Here is a 23,293-nt window from a genome sequence, read left to right on the forward strand (position 1 = left end):
GAGGAGGCCCTTGCCATGCTGGCCATGGTGGGGCTTCTGATGGATCCAGAGCACTGCAGCCTTGACTGAGATTTGGTGGACATATCAAAGTGCCCAGTTGGGTAGACAGGGCATCACAGGAGTAGTTTGAATGAAAGGTTCAGCGAACTGCACCCACATTTCTGGGAGATGTGTTTGCTCAGTTAGAAGTCCCAGGGAGCTAGATAGAGCTGCTCCATGTAGAAGACCTAAAGACACAGGGTAGAGCATAAGGTTCCAGCCAGATGCGGGTCAGGGCAGAGTCCTGCCACTGTGGGAACCCTTGGAGGATAAGACTGCCAGGTGGACCAGCTAGGGAACAAGGATCTGGAAATTTAGGCCTGTGTTCTAGTCATCCGCAGGTGTATTAGTCCATTCTCACACTGCTATAAACAACTACCCGAGACTGGGTAATTTAAGAAGAAAAAAGGTTTAATTGACTCATAGCTCTGCAGGCTGAACAGGAAGCATGACTGGGAGGCCTCAAGAAATTTACAGTCACGGCAAAAGGTGAAGAGGGAGCAAGCACCTCTTTCATATGGTGGCAGGAGAGAGAGAAAATTAACAGGAAAGTGCCACATACACTTAAACCATCTGATGTCGTGAGAATTCACTCATTACCACAAGTACAGAAAGGTAAAAGTTTGCCCCCAAGATCCGATCACCTCTTACCAGGTCCTTCCTCCAACATTGGGAATTACAACTAGAGATGAGATTTGGTTGGGGAGACAGAGCTAAGCCCTATCAACAGGCATTCCAGGGGTGTCTTAAGACAATACCAGGGTGAGAAGATGAGTTTGAATGGACAGGTTTCCTCATAGCCCCCACTTGCTGCAATCAGAGGAGCTCCGCTTTTTAATCTATTTAATATACAGGACTTGTGAGAATTTTTTTTTAATCAAGGGATTCCACTGATTAAAAAAATAAGTCTGCACTTGTGATGGGAAAAGACAAGAAGGCTGGAAAATGAGATCTATAATACTTTTAGAAAAAAATGTAAATTAAGTCTGAGCTAGATAGAGTAATCTTCTGCAGTAATTTTGAGGCAAAGAGAAGCAGAGTGGCAAATAGGCAAAGGTATTTCTAGTGGAAGAGATAGTTTAGTCAAAGACAAGAAGATACAATCAGAAACGTTCTGTGTGGAAAAAGAAAATGCATGGACTTTCCTGGGAAGCAGGAATCCCATGACTGGTGCAGTGGGTACAGGGGCAATCCAGTGTCTCTCAGAAAATGAGGTGTGGGTGAGGAGCGTGATGAATATGAATGGTTACATAACTGTGTCAGTTACTCAGAACATGAAGGGCTTGGATTAATATATGGAGCCATCACATTTTTCTTGGCTCTGGTCCCTACCCATAAACCAAGGATAATGTCTCCAGTTTCCCTGCTTGCAAACATTCTGGCCACAATGCATCAAAGAAAAAAATGAGACTTTGTTAGGAAAAATATTGATCAACATTATTATCTCTTGAGCAAGAAGCACATTATAATAATTGAATACCCCATGGTATCTCACGAGTTTTCAGTATTCTGCAAAAACATTTATAGTCCCTGGGTGAGGGATCTTTTTAACTTGGACAAATCTATGCGCTACTGTCCTGTTTTTGGACTGAGTTCTTGGTGGCATAGTCATTCTGTCGCTCCTCTGTTGGCTGGCACAGTGGTACTTCCTATGTGGTCTACGCATGTTGTTGATGCGGATGTGTCAGAGAAATGTTCCATTCATTGCCAGGAGAGTAGTGTAGCACTGAGAGAGGACAAATAAATATCAATTTCTCAACAAGAGAAAAGACAACAATTAGGAGTATAAAATATGGCAAATACAATAATAGAGAACACACATGGAACATTATATGAGTATAAGAAGGGGGTGGTCAAAACTAGGAATCTTTGTTCTAGTGAAGCGTAAGTATTCTCTGCAACATAGAATATTCTGTTAGTCTGTCATAGAACCTGTTTCTAATCTGATTATTTGATAGCTTGAGAAAGATTGTCACGTTTCAGAATGTTAGAGCAAGCCAGTGAAGAATTTAACAAATATCACATATTTAAAAAATTAATTTACTGCCATTAGTGCATATTTTAAGAACATATTTGGTGCCATTAGTGGCTTTTTCATACCTTAATATTTCTCTTTATTACTGTGTTCTTATTTTTTACTTATTTTTTTATTTTTTTTGAGACAGAGTTTTGCTCTTGTCACCCACACTGGAGTGCAATGGCATGATCTTAGCTCACTGCAACCTCTGCCTCCTGGGTTCAAGTGATTCTCCTGCCTCAGCCTCCAAAGTAGCTGGGATTACAGGTGCCTACCACTACACCCAGCTAATTTTTGTATTTTTAGTAGAGACGGAGTTTCACCATGTTGGCCAGGTGGTCTCGAACTCCTGACCTCAGGTGATTCAACCACCTTGGCCTCCCAAAGTGCTGGGATTACAGGTGTGAGCCACCACACCCAGCCTTTGTTCTTATTATTCTAATGTAATCTCTTTTAAGTTCTACCATTTTTGAAAACTTTTCATCAGTTCATACCTCCTAAGAGCAGAATCTACGCTTTTTTTTTTTTTTGTATTCTTTTGAAGTATATCGGATTGCCATAGTACATTTATATGTTGAAGGTTTGTATGAATCAAATCAGATATATTGGTTTAGGTTAGATTGCCATAGTACATTTATATGTTGAAGGTTTGTATGAATCAAATCAGATATATTGGTTTAGGTTAGTAAAACTTCATCTAACAAACTATATGATGCTAAGCAAAATACTGTAAGTTAATTTAAAATCAACCTTTGAAGCATTGAAAATAAGTGTTTATATTCACCTCTGGTTAATTTTTAACACAATGGTCTAGGTAGGCCCAGCATGTTGGGGTTTTATTTATTATGGATCATCAGCAGTCAATGTTTATTAATCAATGTCTGTATATACACCAGTGTAAGAACTGTTACATGTAAACACAACAGAATGATGACATAATATTTGCCCTCAAGGAACTTCCAATCTGTGCTTGAAGAGGCAAGCTAAACATAAATAAAGATTGCCATGCTAGATAGCCTATGACAAAAATTGTGGAAAATTTGAGAGTTATAGAAGAAAAAGGTCTATGATGTGCTGTAATCAGCTGGTGGCACTTGAAATAAATTTCAAGGCCAAAAGAACCTGCCTTCTTTCAGAGAAGGCATTCCTGGCAAATAGAAGACAACATGAAGGCAGAGATAGAAATAAACATGGCAATCGGTCTAGACTTTGTAAAGATTTAGTAGTCAAAAGCCGTGTCTGTCAGTTAAGTATTTCATATAGCTTTTTTCATAGAATTTTTACTTGATTATCATATATATGTGACTGTCAAACATCTTAACACCTGGCTTTGGTTGTCAGACATTTTCAAATCAATTCAATAATATTTATAATATGCACTGTATAGATTTTTAGAAACAAGGAAGAATTCATGGTCTTATCTTTGAAGATGTTGTTGCTTTAATAGGAGAAAAGGTAGAACAAATACAATAATTAAAGACGTCATCAAACCAAGGCCACTCAAATAATTCAAATTATGAAACTCCCTGTGTATAAATTGCCAAGTGAATAAAGGCCTCCCAGTCCTTTGCATATGCAGGAGCTATTCCCCCACACACCTGATCCTCTGCTCATATCCATTGTATCTCCTTCTAGGGCCTAAGTTATACTGATGGTGCTCTGCCAGCTAGAGACCATCACTGGGCACTTGCCAAACCCATACCTATCTCTCACTGACTCTCTGGTTTCCTTTCAAGGTCAGCGAGCACATACTGTAGTCATCCCATAATTCCCACCTTCTTCCCCCTTGGTTTCTCTGCCTTTTACTACTCATTGTTCAGTTACTTTCACCTCAGACCCCTTTCACACAAAGATGCACCCTCTTTGGGCCTGACCTGTTTCTTCTGTTTCTTCTAACTCTTGCCAGTGAATTCAAGAAAGAACACTACACTAGTGCTCTCATGTTCCCTCTCTCTTTGAACAAAAATATCTCTGTCATCCTGGATGCTTCCCATAGAAATATTGCTGGCGACCCTCCTGTATTGAGGAAAGGGAATGTACTATGTTTAAATGTGAAGAAAAGAATGGTGTTGAATCAGTGACCTCAGCCTCTGAAGGCTTTGAAAGTACGCAGAAGTTCTTTTCTGAATCTCTATTAACAAATCTTTCACTAGACGTTTACAAGTGCTTCCGTCAAAATGTCTACTCAAGATAAAATGTTTAAAATATAAAATTTCATTTCTTATTTATTACAAAAAACATGTTGTAAGTTTTTGTTTTTCTCCATAACATAGAATATTATCTGTTAGTCTGTCATGAAACCTGTTTCTAATCTGATTATTTATTAGCTTGAGAAAGATTGTTATCTTTCAGAATGTTAGAGCAAGTCAGGGAAGAATTATAACAAATATTACATATTTTAAAAATAAATTAAAACAACTTAAACAACTATATTGTGTAAGCTTATATAAGCTGCTTAAACAATATATAAGCTACTTAAACAAGAGAGTTGACTGAACATTCTGAATTCCAAATGAGCAACATTCACATAAATTTTCAAATGTAAGGCAGTTATAAATTGAAGCTGTCTCATATAGTTTGAAATGAATAGAATAAATAATACCTATTATATGAATATAAGGGAGAGAGATGGGGGAGGTGACAGAAACAGATAAATGGTTACAAGTTTGAGAAAACCTTTTGCACAGAAAGTAAAACTTGAACTGGACTCTGAATACTAAACATTGCTATGATAGGGAACTGTTGAAGGAATATCTCCAGTTGGGAAAAGACTGTTGGAAAAGGTATATTTGGTTGAAACATAAACTTCTTATGGAGGAGAAAAGGAGACATTGACAAATCAGGATTGAGCCAATTTGTAGTGTTTTTAAATTCACATTAAAGAGGTTAGTGGATTTTTTTCCACAAATAATGGAAAGCTATTGAAAGTTTTGAAGGATTGCAATGAATTTGACAAAATCGTTTTCAAAAATTATCTTCTCTAGTGATGTTAGAGAAATTGAAAGGCAAAAGACTAGATAGGAGACTATTTGTGACCACATGCTTGTGAGATGCCAGGGACCTGGAATAATGTTGTGGGAATGTCAAAGGAGGGGAACTAGGACAAATTCTTCAAACACAACGTGACAAAGTCTTGAAGTAGTAAACGAGGCAAGGAAAAATGATGAGTCAGAAATAATAGTGAGGTTTCAGATGGGGTGACAGGGAGAATGAAGGATAAACCTGATAGCAGAAACAGGGAGGTCAGAAGGGAAAACTGGATGGATGACAGGAAGGCAAGAGTTAAGTACATGGGGGATTTAGTGCTATCAGTAGAAATTTAATGGAACTACATATGACATTTAAAATTGTCTGACAGCCAACTTCAAAACAGTAAGAAAAAATAGGTGAAATTATGTTTGATAATGCTTTATTTACCCCCAATATATTCAAAATGTTATCATTTCAACATATAATCAATTAAAAAGTATTACCAATATAGTTTACATTCTGTTTTTAAGTTTTTGAAATCTGGTGTCTATTTTGCATTTCTAGCTAATCCCAGTTGAGCCACATTTCAAGTGCTCAGTAACTGCCTGTGGCCAGTGGCTACCATATTGGACAGCACATTATTAGACAGTCATAGAACTGACAAAAATGATTTAGCACATTTCTTAATTAAGATGGTTCTAAGACTGTATTTTGGAAATTATAATTCTGTATATTATTTCTCCTTCTCTGTTTCTTTTGTTTTAGCTATTTTAGATTCATGATGTTCTTTTAGCAGAACATCATTCTTTCCCCAAAGCACCAAGACTTTTTAGAAATATCCATGATATACTGTTTTATTGCCTAGAGTTGCTGCTGTCTCATTTAATTCTCTGTTTGACTTACAACTTTAATAAATAAATGTCTGAATACATTTTCTTCTTCCTTTGTCAGTCTTCAAAGTTTTGATTATGAAATAATTTAGCAATGTGTCCTCAAAAACTTGGGATAAATGGCATTTAGTACTTTGGATATGAGGACCATTTTTCATGTCCCCAGTCTGCATATGTGTGTGTATTTCTCCAGTGTTTAATATCTGACATAAACTTGCTGGAGTTTTGGTCTTCACGATATGCTAAAGAATGCAGTACAAAAGAGAGCCTACTTATATAGAAAACAAGCCAAGGACATTGTGTTCCATCTTTACAATGAAATTCAGATTTCCCATTAAAAGGCAAATCTATCATTTCAAAAGGTTGAATAGGATGGTGCTTTAAAAGAATCCAGCTGCTTAAATTTAGGGCACTGAAAAACATTCAATTAAAAAAAATGTTCCCTGGGTCTCAAGCATTTTCATTTGATTATGTATTGGATAGATTTTCATTAGGTCTAGAATTTTGCCTCTTAGAATTCTGTCCTAAAATAATTTGACAACTGTTTTGAGAAAGTTGGACTCAACTATGGTAGCTCATTTACGATTAAATTATGCATTTGCTGTTTAGAATATTCTTGTGTTTGATAATATATTCTTAACTTTTGTTGTAGAAATATTGGACTATTCTTACAGTGCTTTACTTTTTCATGTTTATTGTTGAGCCTCTCCCACTGCTATTTAGTTTCCTTTATGTTTCTTCTTTTCTTTGAAGACATTGTCTGTCAGAACAGCCATTTTGTTCTCTAAGCAGCTTCCTTCAATGTTTTCAGTCACCTGTTCACACGACTTTTTGTAGCCAAGTAGAATGCCAACTTTTTGCTATTCTAATGTGCTCTGCTCAACTTTTTCTGATTAATTTATGAGTAGGAAGTGGAAAGGCAGGTGATACTCCCTACAATACAACATGTTACCCACAAACTGACTAGGGGGCACAGAAGAGCTCTATGCTATGCAGCTGAGCTATAAATTCTCAAGGAAGTAGTCTATATGCTGTAGGAGCAAAATGACTTATGTCAGACATATTTGAATGATGCACGTATTTCCCATGGGCATTAATAGTCGTTTATTAAAAGTTATGACTAAGTCTGCATTCTCTCCAGCTCTGGACTTTAGCCCTGCTCTCTTTCAGGGGTAACACCAGAGATGTAGCCTGGGAGCATACAGAGGACCATGGTTAACAAGGGCAGCACTTGTTATACCCCTGGTAATAGGTATTTACTAGGTTTCTTAAATTGAGTATTTGGCTCTCTCCTACTCATTGTTAGGAATTTTTACATATAAATAATATTGCCCCTGGGCCAGTCCCTAAAAGTAAATGTTTCCAATAATTTTTTGGCATCCAATGTTCTACTAACACTAATTTGGTCACGTTTGCAGACCTCACCTCTCTAATGTTCATATTATTCCTAAACAATTGTTAATTTTGAAAGAGAGTTTGTTCTAGTTAATATCAGTCCACTTCTAATGAATTTTTCCCCAAAGAGCTCAACAATTTTATGGAATAATTCTTTTTCAGAATTCGTATTTTATTCTAGACCCAAATGAGCAAGTATTTTTTATGCTTTATCATAGTTTATGGGGGTATTTCATACTGGGGTCCTGTGCTTCCACTTCCCTGCCAACACTGGCTATCAAAACTGCTTAGGCTGCAAATAAAGCAAGAAATGAAATCCATCTGGCATTTCTCATTGAATTAGGACCAGAACATTTTTGTTAAATATTAACAGATGGCTAAAGTCTTAATATCAAACTAACATTTAAAAACATCTAAAAGGACCCACATGAGGGGGAAAGGACAGAGGACCATGTGTTTTCTCCATCTCAGAGCCCTTCCTGTACACTTCACCCCGCCATTTTTCCAACCCACATGTTGAGAATCACTGGGGCCTCCTATCTCTAATAACTTTTATGCCTTAATAGTTGGTATCAAAATAGGGTTTGATGATATTATGAAGATAGTGTAATCAAGCGTTAGCCAACTCAGGTGATGTGTTGCCATTGGCATGCCTCAAGATCTTTTATTAAAGTCAATTTTCTGTCTCTCCTCTCCTCTCCTCTCCTCTCCTCTCCTCTCCTCTCCTCTCCTCTCCTCTCCTCTCCTCTCCTCTCCTTTCCTCTCCTCTCCTCTCTCCCTATCTTTTTTCTGTCTCTCTCTCATAATAGGAAAAAGAAAAGAAGTACATGCTTCCCTTGGACAACCTGAAAGTTCGGGATGTGGAAAAGAGCTTTATGTCTAGCAAACACATCTTTGCACTCTTTAATACAGAGCAAAGGTAAGAAATTGAAAAGTCCCTGTCTTCAGATTTTTTTCCTTGAAGTTCTACATGATTCAGAGATCATATTTGAAAATAGTTTCTTTGGTCGCACCTTGAAATTTGTCTACTCTTCAGTTTTCCTTTCATTTATTTTGTATTTTTAAATTCCACCATGGGTTATGGCTTCAAAATATAAAAACTCAGACTAAAAAAGATCTTCCAGTGTTAACTATTTATTTCTTGCTTTTCCACCTAGCATGAAAATAATTCTTCATCCATTTGTTTTTTTTTTCTTTTTGCGACGGGATCTCGCTTTCTCATCCAGACCAGAGTACAGTGCTGTGATCGTGGTTCACTGCAGCCTCGAACTCCTGGGCTCAAGCAATACTCCTACCTCAGCCCTGTAGAGTAGCTGGGACTACTGGGTTCATGCCACTGTGCCTGGATAATTTTTTAAAAATTGTTTTGTAGAGATGGGGGTCTTGCTGTGTTGTCCAGGTAGTTGACCTCAAACTACCTGGGCCCAAGAGATTCTCCTGCCTTGGCCTCCCAAAGTGCTGGGATTACAGGCATGAGCCACTGCACCCAGTCTGTCCATTCTTAAAGCTGCATTTTATTACCTTAAAGTCTTTCTTGTCCCAATATATTGTTTACATACTTACAAACTACTCGATGATAATTTTAAAAGTATCTTTCTAATGTGAATGGATATCACTTAAGCTGTTGTTGAAGAGCAGACAAATCTCACATATGATGATTAAATCCAGTGAATAGAATTATTCAGTTAAGGTGAATAAAAATGTATAGTATTTTACAGTTTTTCAAAGTGCTGTCTACATTCATTGTCATTGGTTTTTGTAACAGCTGCCCTTGAGGTTAAAAGGATACAGTTATAAATAAGAAAGTGTAGGCTCAGGGATGTTAACTCACTTTCTTAAGATCATAAAACCAGTGCACGGGGGAGCTGGAATTTGTATCAGGAATTCCTCTAAGTACACTTTTCCTTCCACTCATTTTCCATTGTGTGCTTATTTTATTCTGTTGCTCATGTGCAGTATCAAAACTGTATTTTGAGCAGATCATCACAGAGTGCCATGATCTTCACTGAAATGTAGCAGTAAAGTTAAATAAGCAAATGGAGAGGTAAGAGAGGATGGGCTAGAGAAGTGTAAAAGGGCTACAACTAGGAAAGGATAATAAAGGAGACTTTTTGCAAATGAAAATGTTATAGGAAGAAGCTAATTAATTTGTGTGAGTCAGTTATTAAGACAGTGAGTCATTAAGGTAACAGGATCTAATTTTAACCCATTTTTCGAGACTGCCTGTTGTCTTTATTTAGCAATGAATGAAGTTACTTGATTAGGTTCAATGACTGGCCCAGGGTCAATCACACAGTAAATTAAAATAGCAAAGGAAGACGTCTTCCTACATTCCCAGTCAGTTGCTCAGAGTGACTCATAATACAAAAATACTTAGTAAAACCACAAGGCAAGCCATTTAAAGAATTGACGGGAAAGAAAATTAAATACAACTAACTCCCCTACCAAATATTCAAATGGGATTTTTGAAGACAGTATTATTTGAGAGCAGCTTATGAAAACACTCTGAAAATAATAAAGAATAAAAGGTTTTCTAGAGAGAACAGTAGTGAGTCTGCCACACTGCAGCCAAGCTCAGTACTAGTTTGCATGCCTTCATCAGAGCAGCAGAGAATCAGGAGGTCCTAAAGCAATCATCAGAGGTGTGCTCAGCCTTCTTGCCTAGATGCAGAGTGGAACAGGTGGCTGCCAAACAGGAAGTCAAACAAAATTGAATCCATGGTCAACCTGAAAAGTTAATGTTATAAAAGAGCTGGGTGTAAAGTAAAAACAAGGCTATGGTAGACTATCATTTTTCTTAAAATACAACTGTGGATTTTAATGACAGCAAAAGTCACTGAAATAAGGAAACTGGATTTTGAAAAATCTAGATATTTTGGAATCTTGGAGTTCTAAAAAGGTATTGAATTCTGCTGCCACTTCTCAGTGACCTCAGTGAGTATATAGATGTACCTACATTGGCCATTGTCTTCTCCTTTGAAATCTTGATTCCTTTAAATCATTTTTGTGCTGGCAAGGACCTCCAGTACAATGTTGACTACAAGCTGGAATCCTTGTCTTGTTTCTCATTTTAAGGATAATTTAAGTATGTTTTTAAAAAATTTATAGTGAAATACCTTTTGATAGATGTCTGATATCGGGTGACGATTTCTTGTGTTTCTAGTTACTAAGGTTTCTGTTTTCATTTTTAAATCATGCTTAGGAGCTGAATTTTATCAACCTCTTCACCTGGAAGATTGTATGATTCTTCTTCTTTAATCTGTTCATGTGACCTTCTAATGTTAAACCATCCTTTGTCTCCTGGGATTAAACTTAGTTAGGTCACAATGTGCTATTCTTTATTATGAGTTCTTGGCTTATGTTTGTTAGTATTTTAGCAAATGCTAAAATGAGTTAGATTGGCCCATAAATTTCCTTTTTATATTATTTTTGCCTGGTTTTAATATCAAGGTTCTGTTAGCTTCATAAATTGAGGTGAGAGTAAGTCCTTATTGTTCTTTGGAACCCTTCACAAAAGATAGGAATTAACTATTAACTGATTGTTTGCTGGAAGTACCCTGTAAAATCATCTGGCCCTAGAAAGTATTTTTGGTAAGTAGGCTTTTAACTAGTGATTGAATGTATTTAATGATTTCAGATTTATTTAGGTTTTCTGTTTGTTCCATGGATCCGTTTGAATAATTGTATTTTTTCTAGAAAATTGTCCATACTGTTTTGCTTTAAATATATTGCACCAACTATTCCTTAGTATTTTATTTTTCTAAATCTCTGTTATATCTGAAATTTGACTGATTTTTATTTCCAATATTAATCCTTATCTTTTTTATGATCACTCTTGCCAGGGTTTTGTCTCTTTTCAGAGAACCAGCTTGTGGCACTTTTGAACATCTATTGTGTATATTTTTTCTATTCCAATAATTTCTGTTCTCAATTATTTCCTTCCTTGTATTTTCTTGTGTTTACATTTTGGGTCTTTTCAAACTTCTTAATTTAGATGTATAGCTCATCAATTTTTATCCTTTCCTTTTCTTATATATCAGCATATAGATCTATAGATTTCTCTCGAGGTAGTGTTTAGCTGCTTACTACAATTTTTGAAATTTAGCAATTTTATTACCATTCAGTTCTGTTTCCTAGTCTTCATTATGTTTTTTCTTTGAGCTATTTAAAAGTGTGTTTTACGTTTTCGAATGCAGGGAATCTTACTGTTTGTATCATTGATTTCTAACTAAATTGTATTGTGATCAAATAATATGGTCGTACATGGTGTTAATAAACATTTCACATATATGTGAGAAGAATGTACATTTACTAGCTTGGAAGTGTAGGTTCCATGAGAGCTGATTGGATTATGCTTGTTAATTGTATTTTGCAATGTCTATAGTCATTATCTTTTTACCATCTCAAATAATTCCAACATTCAACAAGTATATATTAGGCACCTGTTATGTGCCAGACACTGTTCTATCCTTAAAATATACCTGTGAATCAAATAGAAAAAGACAATTAAACATTTTAGATACTGTCTAGAAAGGGGAATAGGCAGGGAGACAAATAAAAACTCACAAAGAATCTTATTTTATCAGATGAGCATTAAAAAGATCACTTTGTGATTGTGAGCTTGAATAAGCCTGCCAATTTTTGCTTGAGGCCAATCTATGCTATTAGATTCATACAAATTTAGTGTTGTATTTTCCTGGTGACTTAAAAAAATAACTTCGTGACAGTCCTCTTCATTCCTAATAATGCACTTTGCCTTAAAATTTATTTTGTCTTATGTTAATATAGCTATACTAACTTTTGGTTAATATTTTTATTGATACATAATATTTATACATATTTATGGAGTACATGTGATATTCTGTTACATGCATAGCATATGTAATTATCAAATCAGAGTATTTAGGATATTCATCATCACAAGTATATATGAGAACTTTCCAAGTCCTTACTTCTAGCTATTTTGAAATATACAATATATTGTTGCTAATTATAGTTACCATATTCTAGTATTGAACATTAGAATTTATTCCTTCTATTTAACTGTATGTTTGTACCCATTAGCCAACCTTTCTTCATCCTTTCTCCCCAACCCCCACCAACACACACACACACACACACACACACACACACACACACACACACACATTATTTCCACCCTCTGGTATATATCATTCCACTAACTACCTCCGTAAGATAAACTTGTTAAACTCCTATTTATGAGCAAGTACATGCAATATTTGTCTTCTTGTGTTTGGCTTACTTAACATAGTGACTTCCAGTTCTATCCATGTTGCTGCAAATGACATGATTTTATTCTCTCTTTATGGCAAATAGTACTCCATTGTATAAATATACCACCTTTTCTTTATCTGTTCATCCATTTAAAATATTTAGGTTGATTCCATACTTTTGCTATTGTGAATAGTGCTACAATAAACATGCGGGCACATGTGTCTCTTTGATATACTAATTTCCTTTTCTTTGATTGAATACCCAGTAATGAAGTAGTTCTAGTTTTAGTATTTTTAGAAATTGCCGTATTTTTTTCCGTAATAGCTGTGCTAATTTACATTCCCACCAACAGTGTATGTTCCCTTTTGTCTACATCCTCACTGCCATCAACAGATTAAATCTCATTACTCGTTCTCGGTTGGTTCAGGTTTTTTATTTCTTTCTGATTCAATCTTGGTAGGTTGTATTGTCCAGGAATGTATCCATTTCTTCTAGGTTTTCTAGTTTGTTAGTGTATAGTTGTTCATAATAATCTCTGATCTTTTGTATTTCTGTATTATCAGTTGTAGTATCTTTTTATTTGATTTTTTAAGTCTTCTCTCTTCTTGATTAGTCTTACGTGTCTTATTGATTTTACTTATTGATTTTTTTGTGTTTATTGTGATTATTCTTTTTTGTGTGTGTGTTTTTGATAATAGCCATTCTGACTGGGGTAAGATGATATCTCATGGTTTTGATTCACATTTCCCTGATGACTAGTGATGTTAAGCATGTTTTCACATATCTGTGTGCCATTTGTATGTCTTTTTTGAGACGTGTCTATTCATGTTTTTTGTCTGCTTTTTAATGGAATTGTTTGTTTTCTTTTGAGTTCCTCATATATTCTGGATATTATTCCCTGTTGAATGAATAGTTTGCAAATGCTTTCTCCCATTTAACTGGCTGTCTCTTTACTCGGTTGATTTTTTTTTCCTTTGCTATGAAAGTTTCTGGTTTACTATCATCCCATTTGCCTATTTTTGTTTTTGTTGTTTTTGTTTTGGGGGTCTTAGTCATAAAGTCTTTGCCTGGGCCAATGTCCTGAAGTGTTTCCCCTATGCTTTCTTATAGTAATTTCATAGTTTCATGTAATGTTTAAGTCTTTTATCTATTCTGAGTTGATGTTTGTATATGATGAGAGATAAGGGTCTAGCTTCTTTCTTTTGAGTATCGCTATCCAGTTTTCCCAGCACCATTTATTGAAGACGGTATCCTTTCCCAGTGTATCTTCTTGGTGCCTTTGTCAAAAGTTAGTTGGCTGCAAATATGGGGGCTTATTTCTGGATTTTCTATTCTATTCCATTGGTCTATGTGTCTATTTGTGTACCAATACATGCTGTTCTGGTTACTATAGCCTTGTGATATATTTTGAAGCCAAGTAATGTGATGCCTTTCACTTTGTTCTTTTTGTTCAGGATTGCTTTAGGTATTTGGGTTCTTTTTTGATTCCATACAAATATCAAGGTTTTTTTCTATTTCTGGGAAAATGTCATTGCTATTTTGATAGGGATCACACTGAATCCATAGATCGCTTTAGACAGTATGGTAATTTTAACTATATTAGTTCTTCCATCCATGAGCATGGGTTGTCTTTCCGTTTGTTTTTCTCCTTTTCCATTTCTTTCGCCCATGTTTTGTAGTTATTCTTGTAGAGGTCTTCTACCTCCTTGGTTAAAGTTATCCCTAGGGGTTTTGTTCATTTTATTTATTTAGCTATTGTAAATGTGACTGCCCCCTTGATTTCTTTCTCAGCTAGTTCATTATTTGTGTATAGAAATGTTACTGATTTTTCATATGTTGATTTTGTATCCTGCAACTCTGCTGAACTTCTTTATAGTACCTAACAGTGTTTTGGTAGAGTCTTTAGGTTTTTCTAAATATAAGATCATGTTATCTGGACAGGAACAATTTGACTTCCTCTTTTCCAACATGGATGCCTTTTATTTCTCTTGCCTGACTGCTCTGGCTAGGACTTCCAGTGCTATATTGAAAAGAGTTGTGAAAGTGGGTATCCCTGTCTAGCTCCAGATCTTCCCATTCAGTGTAATGTTAGCTGTGGATTTGTTACATGTGTTCCTTATGATGCTGAGGTATGTTGCCTCTGTGCCTAGTTTGTTGACAGTTTTTATCATGAAGGAATGTTGACTTTTATCAAGTGCTTTTCTGCATCTATTTAGATGATCACATTGTCCTTCATTCTGTTGATGTGATATATCATGTTTACTGACTTATGTAGGTTGAACCATTCTTACATCCTTGGGTTAAATCTCATTTGATCATGGTGTGTTATCTTTGTGAAATGTTGTTGGACTCGGTTTGCTAATATTTTGTTGAGGATTTTTGTATCTATGTTCATCAGGAATATTATCCTGTAATTTTCTTCTTTCTTGCATACTTTTCTGGGTTTGGTATCAGGGTAATGCTCCACTTATTAAATGAGTTTGGGAGAATTCCCTACTATGCTATTTTTTGGAATAGAGAATAATTGGTGTCAGTTTTTCTTAGAAAGTTTGGTACTATTTGGCTGTGAAGCCATCTGGTCCTGGACTCTTTCTGTTGAGAGATTTTTATTACAGATTAAATCTCATTACTCATTATTGGTTGGTTCAGTTTTTTAATTTCTTTCTGATTCAATCTTGGTAGGTTGTATTGTCCAGGAATGTATCCATTTCTTCTAGGTTTTCTAGTTTGTTAGTGCATAGTTTTTCATAATAATCTCTGATCTTTTGTATTTCTGTATTAGTTGTAATATCATTTTTATTTCTGATTGTTTAAGTCTTAATATCTTCTTGATTAGTCTTACAAGTGTCTTATTGATTTTATTTATCTTTTTAAAAACCCAACTTTTCGTTTTGTTGATCTTTTGTATTGTCTTTTTCACCTCCATTTCATTTAGTTCCACTCTTATCTTTATTATTTATTTCCTTCTATTAATTCTGGGTTTTGTTTGTTCTTACATCTCTAGTTCCTTGAGATCCATCATTATATTGTTTATTTAAAATCTTTCTATTTCTTCTTCTTATTATTATACTTTAAGTTCTAGGGTACATGTGCATAACGTGCAGGTTTGTTACATATGTATACTTGTGCCATGTTGGTGTGTGTACGCATTTATTGCTATAAGCCTCCATCTGCACTGATTTTGCTTTATTTCATAGGTTTTGGTACATTGTGTTTTGATTTCTGTTTGTTTCAAGAAATTTTTTAATTTTCTTCTTAATTTTTCTCTTGACTCAGTGGTCATTCAGGTGCATGTTTTTCACTTTCCTTATATTTGTACTTTTTCCAAAATGTCTCTTGTTATTGATTTCTGTTTTTATTTCATTGTTGTTTGAAAAGATACTTGGGCCGGGCGCAGTGGCTCATGCCTGTAATTCCAGCACTTTGGGAGGCTGAGGCGGGCGGATCACAAGGTCAGGAGATCGAGACCACGGTGAAACCCCATCTCTACTAAAAAAAATACAAAAAATTAGCCAGGCACTGTGGCGGGCGCCTGTAGTCCCAGCTACTCAGGAGGCTGAGGCAGGAGAATGGGGTGAACCCAGGAGGTGGAGCTTGCAGTGAGCTGAGATCCAGCCACTGCACTCCAGCCTGGGCGACAGAGCGAGACTCTGTCTCAAAAAAAAAAAAAAAAAAAAAAAAAAGAAAAGATACTTGATATGATTTTGATTTTTAAATTTTTTTTGAGATTTGTTTTGTGTCCTACTATATGGTCTACACTAGACATATTCTGTGTGCTGATTAAGAATAATGTTTATTCTTTAGCTGTTGGATAAAATGTTCTATAAATTTCTGTTAGGTCTATTTGGTCTAATATGCAGTGTAAATCCAACGTTTCTTTGTTAATTTTCAGTCTAGATGATCTGTCTTATGCTGAGAGTGGAGTGTAGAAGTCCAAACTATTCCTGTATTAGAGTCTTTCCCTTCAGGTCTAATAATATTTGCTTTATATATCTGGGTGCTCTGGTGTTGGGAGCACATATGTTTACAATAATTATATCCTCTTGATGAATTGACACCTGTTTCATTATATAATAATTTTGTCACTTTTTATTACTTAAAGTCTGTTTTATCTGATGTAAGTATAGTTACTCCTACTCATTTTTGAGCACCATTTACACGGAACATCTTTTTCCATTCCTTTATTTTCAGTTTATATATGTCTTTATAGGTGAGAATTTTTATTGTAAGCAGCATATGGTTAGATCATTTTTAAAAATTCGTTCAGCCAGTCTATATCTTTTAAGTGCAAAGTTTAATCTGTTTACATTCAAAGTTATTATTGACATGTGAGTGCTTCTTATCATTGTTTTACTTGATTCCTTATTGTTTTGTATATCCTTTTTTCCTTTATTTTTCTCTCATAATTTATCTTTGTGGTTTGATGGCATTCTGTAGTGCTTACATTTAAGATTTTTCCCTTCCTTGTTTCAGTGTTTGCTCCACTAGTGGTTTTTATATTTGCATGTGTTTTCATAATGGTAGTTATTACTCTTTTGCTTTTGGGTGTAGGTCTCCCTTAAGTATTTCTTATAGGGCTGGTCTAGTGGTGATATATCTCTTAGCTTTTGCTCATCTGGGAAAGACATTATATCTCCTCCATTTAGGAAGGATAATTTTGCTGGGCATAATATTTTTAGTTAGCACATTTTTTCTTTTGGCACTGTGAAGATATCATCCCATTCTCTCCTGTCTTGTTAGGGTTCTGCTGAGAAATCTGCTGTCAGTCCAATGGGGTTCCTTTATATAGGTGGTTAGATACTTTTTTCTTGCTGTTTTTAATTGTTTTCTCTTTGTCTTTGATTTTTGACAGTTTGACTATAATATGCTGTGAAGAAGACCTTTGTGAATTGTATCTATTTGGGGATCTTCGACTATATCTGAATGTCTAAATCTTTTGCTAAGTTTTGAAGTTTTTAACCTATTATTTTATTAAATAGGTTTTCTAATTCTTTCATTTTTTTCTTTGTTTCTTGGGACACCAAAAATTTGAATATTTGGATGCTTTATGATGTCCCATATGTCGTGAAGGTTTTAATCTTTTCATTGTTGTTTTTTTTATTTTTGTCTGACTGGGTTATTTCAAAAGATCTGTACTCAAGTTCTGAGATTCTTTCTCCTGCCTGCTCTGTCTTACTGTTGAAGCTTTTGAATGTATTTTGTATGTTATTCAATGAATTCTTCAGTTCCAAAATTTCTGCTTTTAAAAAATTATATCTCTTTAGTAAATTTCTCATTCATATCCTGAATTGTTTTTCTGATTTCTTTGTATCGTTTTTCAGAATCTTCTTGTATCTCTCTGAGCTTCTTTACTGATAATATTTTTAATTTTTCCCTAGAATTTCATAAATTTTCCCTCCTTCCCTCCCTCCCTCCCTCCCTCCCTCCCTCCCTCCCTCCTTCCCTCCTTCCCTCCTTCCCTCCTTCCCTCCTTCCCTCCTTCCCTCCTTCCCTCCTTCCCTCCTTCCCTCCTTCCCTCCTTCCCTCCTTCCCTCCTTCCCTCCTTCCCTCCTTCCCTCCTTCCTTCCTTCCTTCCTTCCTTCCTTCCTTCCTTCCTTCCTTCCTTCCTTCCTTCCTTCTTTGAGACAGGGCTTCACTCTGTCATACATGCTGGCATGCAGTGATTTGATCATAGCAGCCTCCTACCACTGGGCTTAAGTGATTCTCCCAACTCAGCCTCCTGGGTAGCTAGGACTACAGGCACATACTACTATGTCTGACTGGTAAATTTCTTTTTATTGGGATCTGTTGCTGGATAATTATTGTGTTCCTTTCAAGGTGTCAAATATTCTTGCTTTTTCATGCTTCCCGTGTTCTTATGTTGATATCTACACATCTGGTATAACTGTTGCTTCTTCTAAATTTTTTGAAATTGCTTTTAAAAAGGGCAACTCTTTTCTGACATGTATCTATGGTATTGGTTGGGTAGGGTACTTTGCTTTTGAATCTGACTATATGTAATGGTATAGTCTCTGTATGACTTCTTCATTTGCAGACAAGCATGAGTGATGTCTGAGACTTCCTTGGTGGCTTAGAATGCAGTTGTTATTCATAGAGGCTGTGATAAAGTTTTGCTGAGTACTATAACACTAGGCGGGCCAGTCTTTAGGCCCGAAGTCAGTATACCCTGGTGCTGGTGTTGGTGGGTCCAGGAAGGCTGATTCTTGTGCCTCCTGGTTGCTTTCTCAGATGCTGGTAATGGCATCAGTGGGTCTGGCAAGTGAACAGGTTCTTAAGCCCCTGGGCAGTGGGTGTGGCATGGGCAATGGCAGTAGCAATGGTGGAACAACCATCTGGGACCCAAGTGGTCCACACCTGTGGTAGCAGTGGCTGCCAGAGGTTGGGTGAGCTGGCCCACAGACTTTCAGGTGATGTGTATGGTTGGGTGCCAGTTGTGGTGGTAGTGCAAGTTGAATATGGCTGGTCTCAGATCCTGGGAGAAGTACTTAGGTGCCACAGGTGGTCAACTGGACTGGGTGATCCTCAGGCCCCTGGAAAGTACATTCAGGTGATGCTCAGGCCCCTGGAAGGTGGGTATAGGTGATGCCCGTGCCTGTGGATGGTATGCTCAGGTAATGGGGGAGGAAGTGGACCTGAGCCAGGTGGACTTGCTCTCAGACCCCTCAGTGGTACTAGCTATGGTAGGCAGAGGTGGGGTGATCCCCAGACCACTGGAAAAATGCTTAGATGAGAGCAGAAATGGCTATCTGTAGCCCTTCTACTGGGAAGCATATGGTTGCCTTCCCTGGGTGGAGCCATAAGCTGGGGATTGGGAACATGGGCTTCATTTGTGTCTTTGCTCTGCAGCAGCTTGCAGCAGTGGTGGTTGTGGGCAGTGGCATTTGTCCTTGGGGGCATATGAAAATGTGCAGTTACCCCTCTGCAGAGGGCCACAGGTAGGTTGGATGGGCATGGGATCACCATCTGTGCCTCCTGCCTCAGCCCTGGCAATGGAGCAGAATGCAGTTTGATGGGGTGGGGGCTGTGCTCTCAAAATGGTGTCATGCAGCAGTGCCTTCGTGTGGTCTCCAGACAGCTCTCTGTTAGTCTCAGAACTCATAAAGACTGAGGTGTTCTCTCATGGCTAGGACTGTAGGAATCTCCAGCAGAAACGTGGACTACTACAGGTCTCTTATTCACCCTTTCCCCACATAAGGGAGCCACTCCAGACTCTCAGCTGATCCAGCTGAACTGCTTCCCTCTCCTTCCTTGCTTTTGGTGTTTCTTGTCACTTCTCTGTTGAATTCCAGTGTTCTCTCTTAGATGATCTACTCAAAGTATGATTATCCACTCAGTATTTTGTTTCTTTTCCACAGAAGAGGCAAATACCAGATTCATCTAGGCAGCCATCTTGAAGTACCCTCTTTATATTTGACCATGCCATGATATACTTGCATGTCATTTTTCTTTGCTAGTGGATAAACATTTTTTGTTCCATCTTTTCTCTGAGGATGTGACCTTTGGAGGTTCCTGGATTCACCCAAGATCTTATTATTATTACTTTTTGTGGACATTAAAATCCAATCCTTTTGGTTACTGAAATTGATGCTATCCAGTGGCAAAATTGAGAAAAGATGTATTTCCTCTTTTGAGGGAAGGAGGCAATTGAGAATTCTTTTATTTTGGAGTTTTGGCATGTAAAATAATGTTTTTCATATGTCTTATAGGAAATAGTTTTTATTCTCTTCCTGCAACTTTGGCTGAAATGAAGTGGCCTTTCATTGTCAATAGATTGCAGAAACAAAAAACTACATTCCTGATTTCTGCTAGGGGTGAGGACTGTGCCAACAGTGAACTTAGAAGGTTAACCTGGGATTTAGTGTGTGTATACACATGAAAGTTTAAAAAACTGATTAGAAAGAAATAGCAATAATTTATTTTCTCAACAAGTATTTTTTCCATTATCTATTCCAAAGTATCAAAGTAACAAAGTATCTGTTATCCATTCCAAAGTATCCATTCTAAAATTCTGTTATCCATTCCAAAGTATCAATGAAATTTATTATCCATTCTGAATGTCAGTGTTGGTACTCTCTATGTCTGCTCTCATGCTGCTAATAAAGATATACCTGAGACTGGATAATTTATAAAGAAAAAGAGGTTTAATGGACTCATAGTTCCAAATGGCTGGGGAGGCCTCACAATCATGGAAGAAGGCAAAAGACACATCTTACATGGTGGCAGGCAAGAGAGTATGTGCAGGGGAACTTCCCTTTATAAAATCATCAGATCTCATGAGACTTATTCACTATCATGAGAACAGCATGGGAAAAACCAGTCTCTATGATTCAATTACCTCCCACTAGGTCCCTCCCATGACATGTGGGATTTATGGGAGCTACAATTCAAGATGAGATTTGGATGAAGACACAGCGAAACCATATCATACTCTAAATAAAATATAAGATATTATCTTTTTTTGAGGACATTTGCAATCATCAGTGAGTGTTATACATTTATTTTTCAATGAACTTAAAATGGAAGGACTATGTTAGAAAATAAGAAAATGAAGTTAGTTGTGAGATTATTATACATGAAGTCAATGAGTTATAGTGTGTAAGGTAACATCTAACTAGATTACAGGATAGGGTATTCCACTGCAGTTCTGAAGTGTCAGAATAGCAGACAGCATAGTATTTAGCCACAGCAATAGAGTTAGCATCATAGAAGGTGACTTTCATTAGGTCATGGAATGAATTGATGTAGAGGAAATAGAAAAGACTACTTCAAATGGGAAATAGTATTAGTCAAAGCCAATAGCAAGAAATGTTATTTAATCTGTTGCTAGTCTCTTCTGAATGAGAAGAAGCTAATTTCAAAGGCAAGATGAGCCCTCGTGACAAAAATAAAAACATTCCTTTTTTTTCCATAGGATTTATTGAACTGGACTTACCTACGTCAGTTTATGTATTTTAATAATCTGTGTCGTGGTAAAATCATGCATCTATCAAAAGCCTATATGCATATGCTTAGCATAATTCTATCAACTATTCTTAAATTACATTCTTTTTACCACTTATATTGATTCTGAGGTTATGTTCCTAATTTGTTTTCTCTTCTGAGACAAGACCTTATAAGAAATAAGTGTTCCCTTTCCTTGCCTTTAGATGAGGTTATGCTTGGTTAATTTAGAAAAGATTTTCTAAATGCCTCCATTACTTTGTAATTTTTATCCCTGTCCTCCACATCAGTGTTTTGGATCAATTTATTTTTCCATTCAGCAGATCTATATGAGATGCACTGACTTGGGACTAAGAGTTTCTGTTTGAACACCAATGCATGTTTAAAATATCATGGCTTTCCAGGGGTTTCTGAGACCTTATAGATAATCTTTTCGGTCTTTCTTACCTCACAGGTTAAGGAGCTAACATCTATAACATTTAAATGTCTTCTCAATGTCACAAAAACAGTTAATGACAGAACCAAAACTACAACTCACGTCTAATATGTCCTAATTCAGGGCTGTTTCTGATACTATAGTTTAGAGATTAACTATGGAACAGGAATTCTGCCTAAGGCTTTAACTGGAATTGCTCCTAAAGCAATGAAGAGATTTTTAACTTATTTTGTAGGGATTTCAGTTTACTGTAAGGTCATACAAATTTCCATGGAATGCTTTTAGTGTCATTTTTAAAGCCTGCATTGAACTGACCAGTGCTCCTGCTACAGTTCCTGATAAACTTTTAGCCATTGCTATTTCTTTGGCAACATTATTCCTAAGAGCTCATTCAGTTCTAGTTCAGCTTTCCATTATATAAACTTTAAAAGAGTTACTCTGTAGTCCCCCATCATCAGGTGTGTGGGAATTAATACATTTAACATCCTTTAAAAAAAAAAAAAGGCTTCGGTGTCCTAGTGAATTAATATAATCTTTACAAGCCTGGTGACCAGATTTTTGAGCTATTTTAAACAGTGTTTCAGTGCTGAGATGTATAAATGGAAGGATTTGTTGCTAGTTGCAGTGACTTCAGCACTTGAGGAGAGCGAATTTCACACTGAGACTGATTTAGCCTACATAAACTCCAGGTAAGAATACCCATTTCTGAGCCTTCCTCTGGCTCTTTGAAAGATGGCATCATAGATATCTGGGGAGACTAACATCGTAATACTCTGTTCTCACATTCATTGCTTCACCTAATCATAAATTAAAAGTTAAATTTTAGTTAACAGACTCCTAAAGTTCACTGTGGCATGGTCTAAACTGAGGATTCAAATGCTCCTCCAGGTTTTTGTTCTATTTGATTTTGTTAGAAATGCCATGTTTTCTCTGGTAGAAGTATGTCTAGATAATGGCCTCACTGTGCTTCTGTCGGCTCTCCCCAGGCAGGCCTTCAGTTTTAAGGTCATGCTAAGGCCCATTTGGTTCAAGGTATGTCAGCTTTGGTAGCCAACAGAGATCTGTTTCTGTCCAGGGGTTTGTAGGGCAGGCACATGGTATTTTCTGAGCACTCCTTGGGGTTGTTTTCTTTTAAAATGAGGCATTCTTTCTACTTTGTAGCTTCAATTCAGGATATGGTTTATCAATATTACCAAGTGTTCCAATTCACCTCCTCCCCCTTTTCCTATAGAAAGTGATTTTAGGATGTTTCACTGCTCCACTTAGTCCCCAGCATATTGCTGACACTCAATAAATGTCAAATAATGCCGCAATATAGTTAGTGTGTGCTCTTTAAGCTTTCTGAAAGAATGACTCTTTATTTTCATTGTT

At 36.5% G+C, this 23,293-nt stretch overlaps 1 protein-coding gene across 6 annotated transcripts in view; it reads left to right on the top strand.

Annotated features, from left to right (window-relative positions):
• DNM3 (dynamin 3) overlaps positions 1-23,293 on the top strand; it is a 572,648-nt gene that overhangs the window by 400,694 nt on the left and 148,661 nt on the right. For all 6 annotated transcript variants that reach the window (XM_030935982.1, XM_030935983.1, XM_030935986.1 and 3 more), the window contains one exon: positions 8,121-8,230. In XM_030935982.1, the coding sequence (XP_030791842.1) occupies positions 8,121-8,230 (110 nt within the window). The remainder of the gene's footprint in view (positions 1-8,120; positions 8,231-23,293) is intronic.

This window comes from Rhinopithecus roxellana, chromosome 8, assembly GCF_007565055.1.
Source record: "Rhinopithecus roxellana isolate Shanxi Qingling chromosome 8, ASM756505v1, whole genome shotgun sequence".
NCBI lineage: Eukaryota > Metazoa > Chordata > Mammalia > Primates > Cercopithecidae > Rhinopithecus > Rhinopithecus roxellana.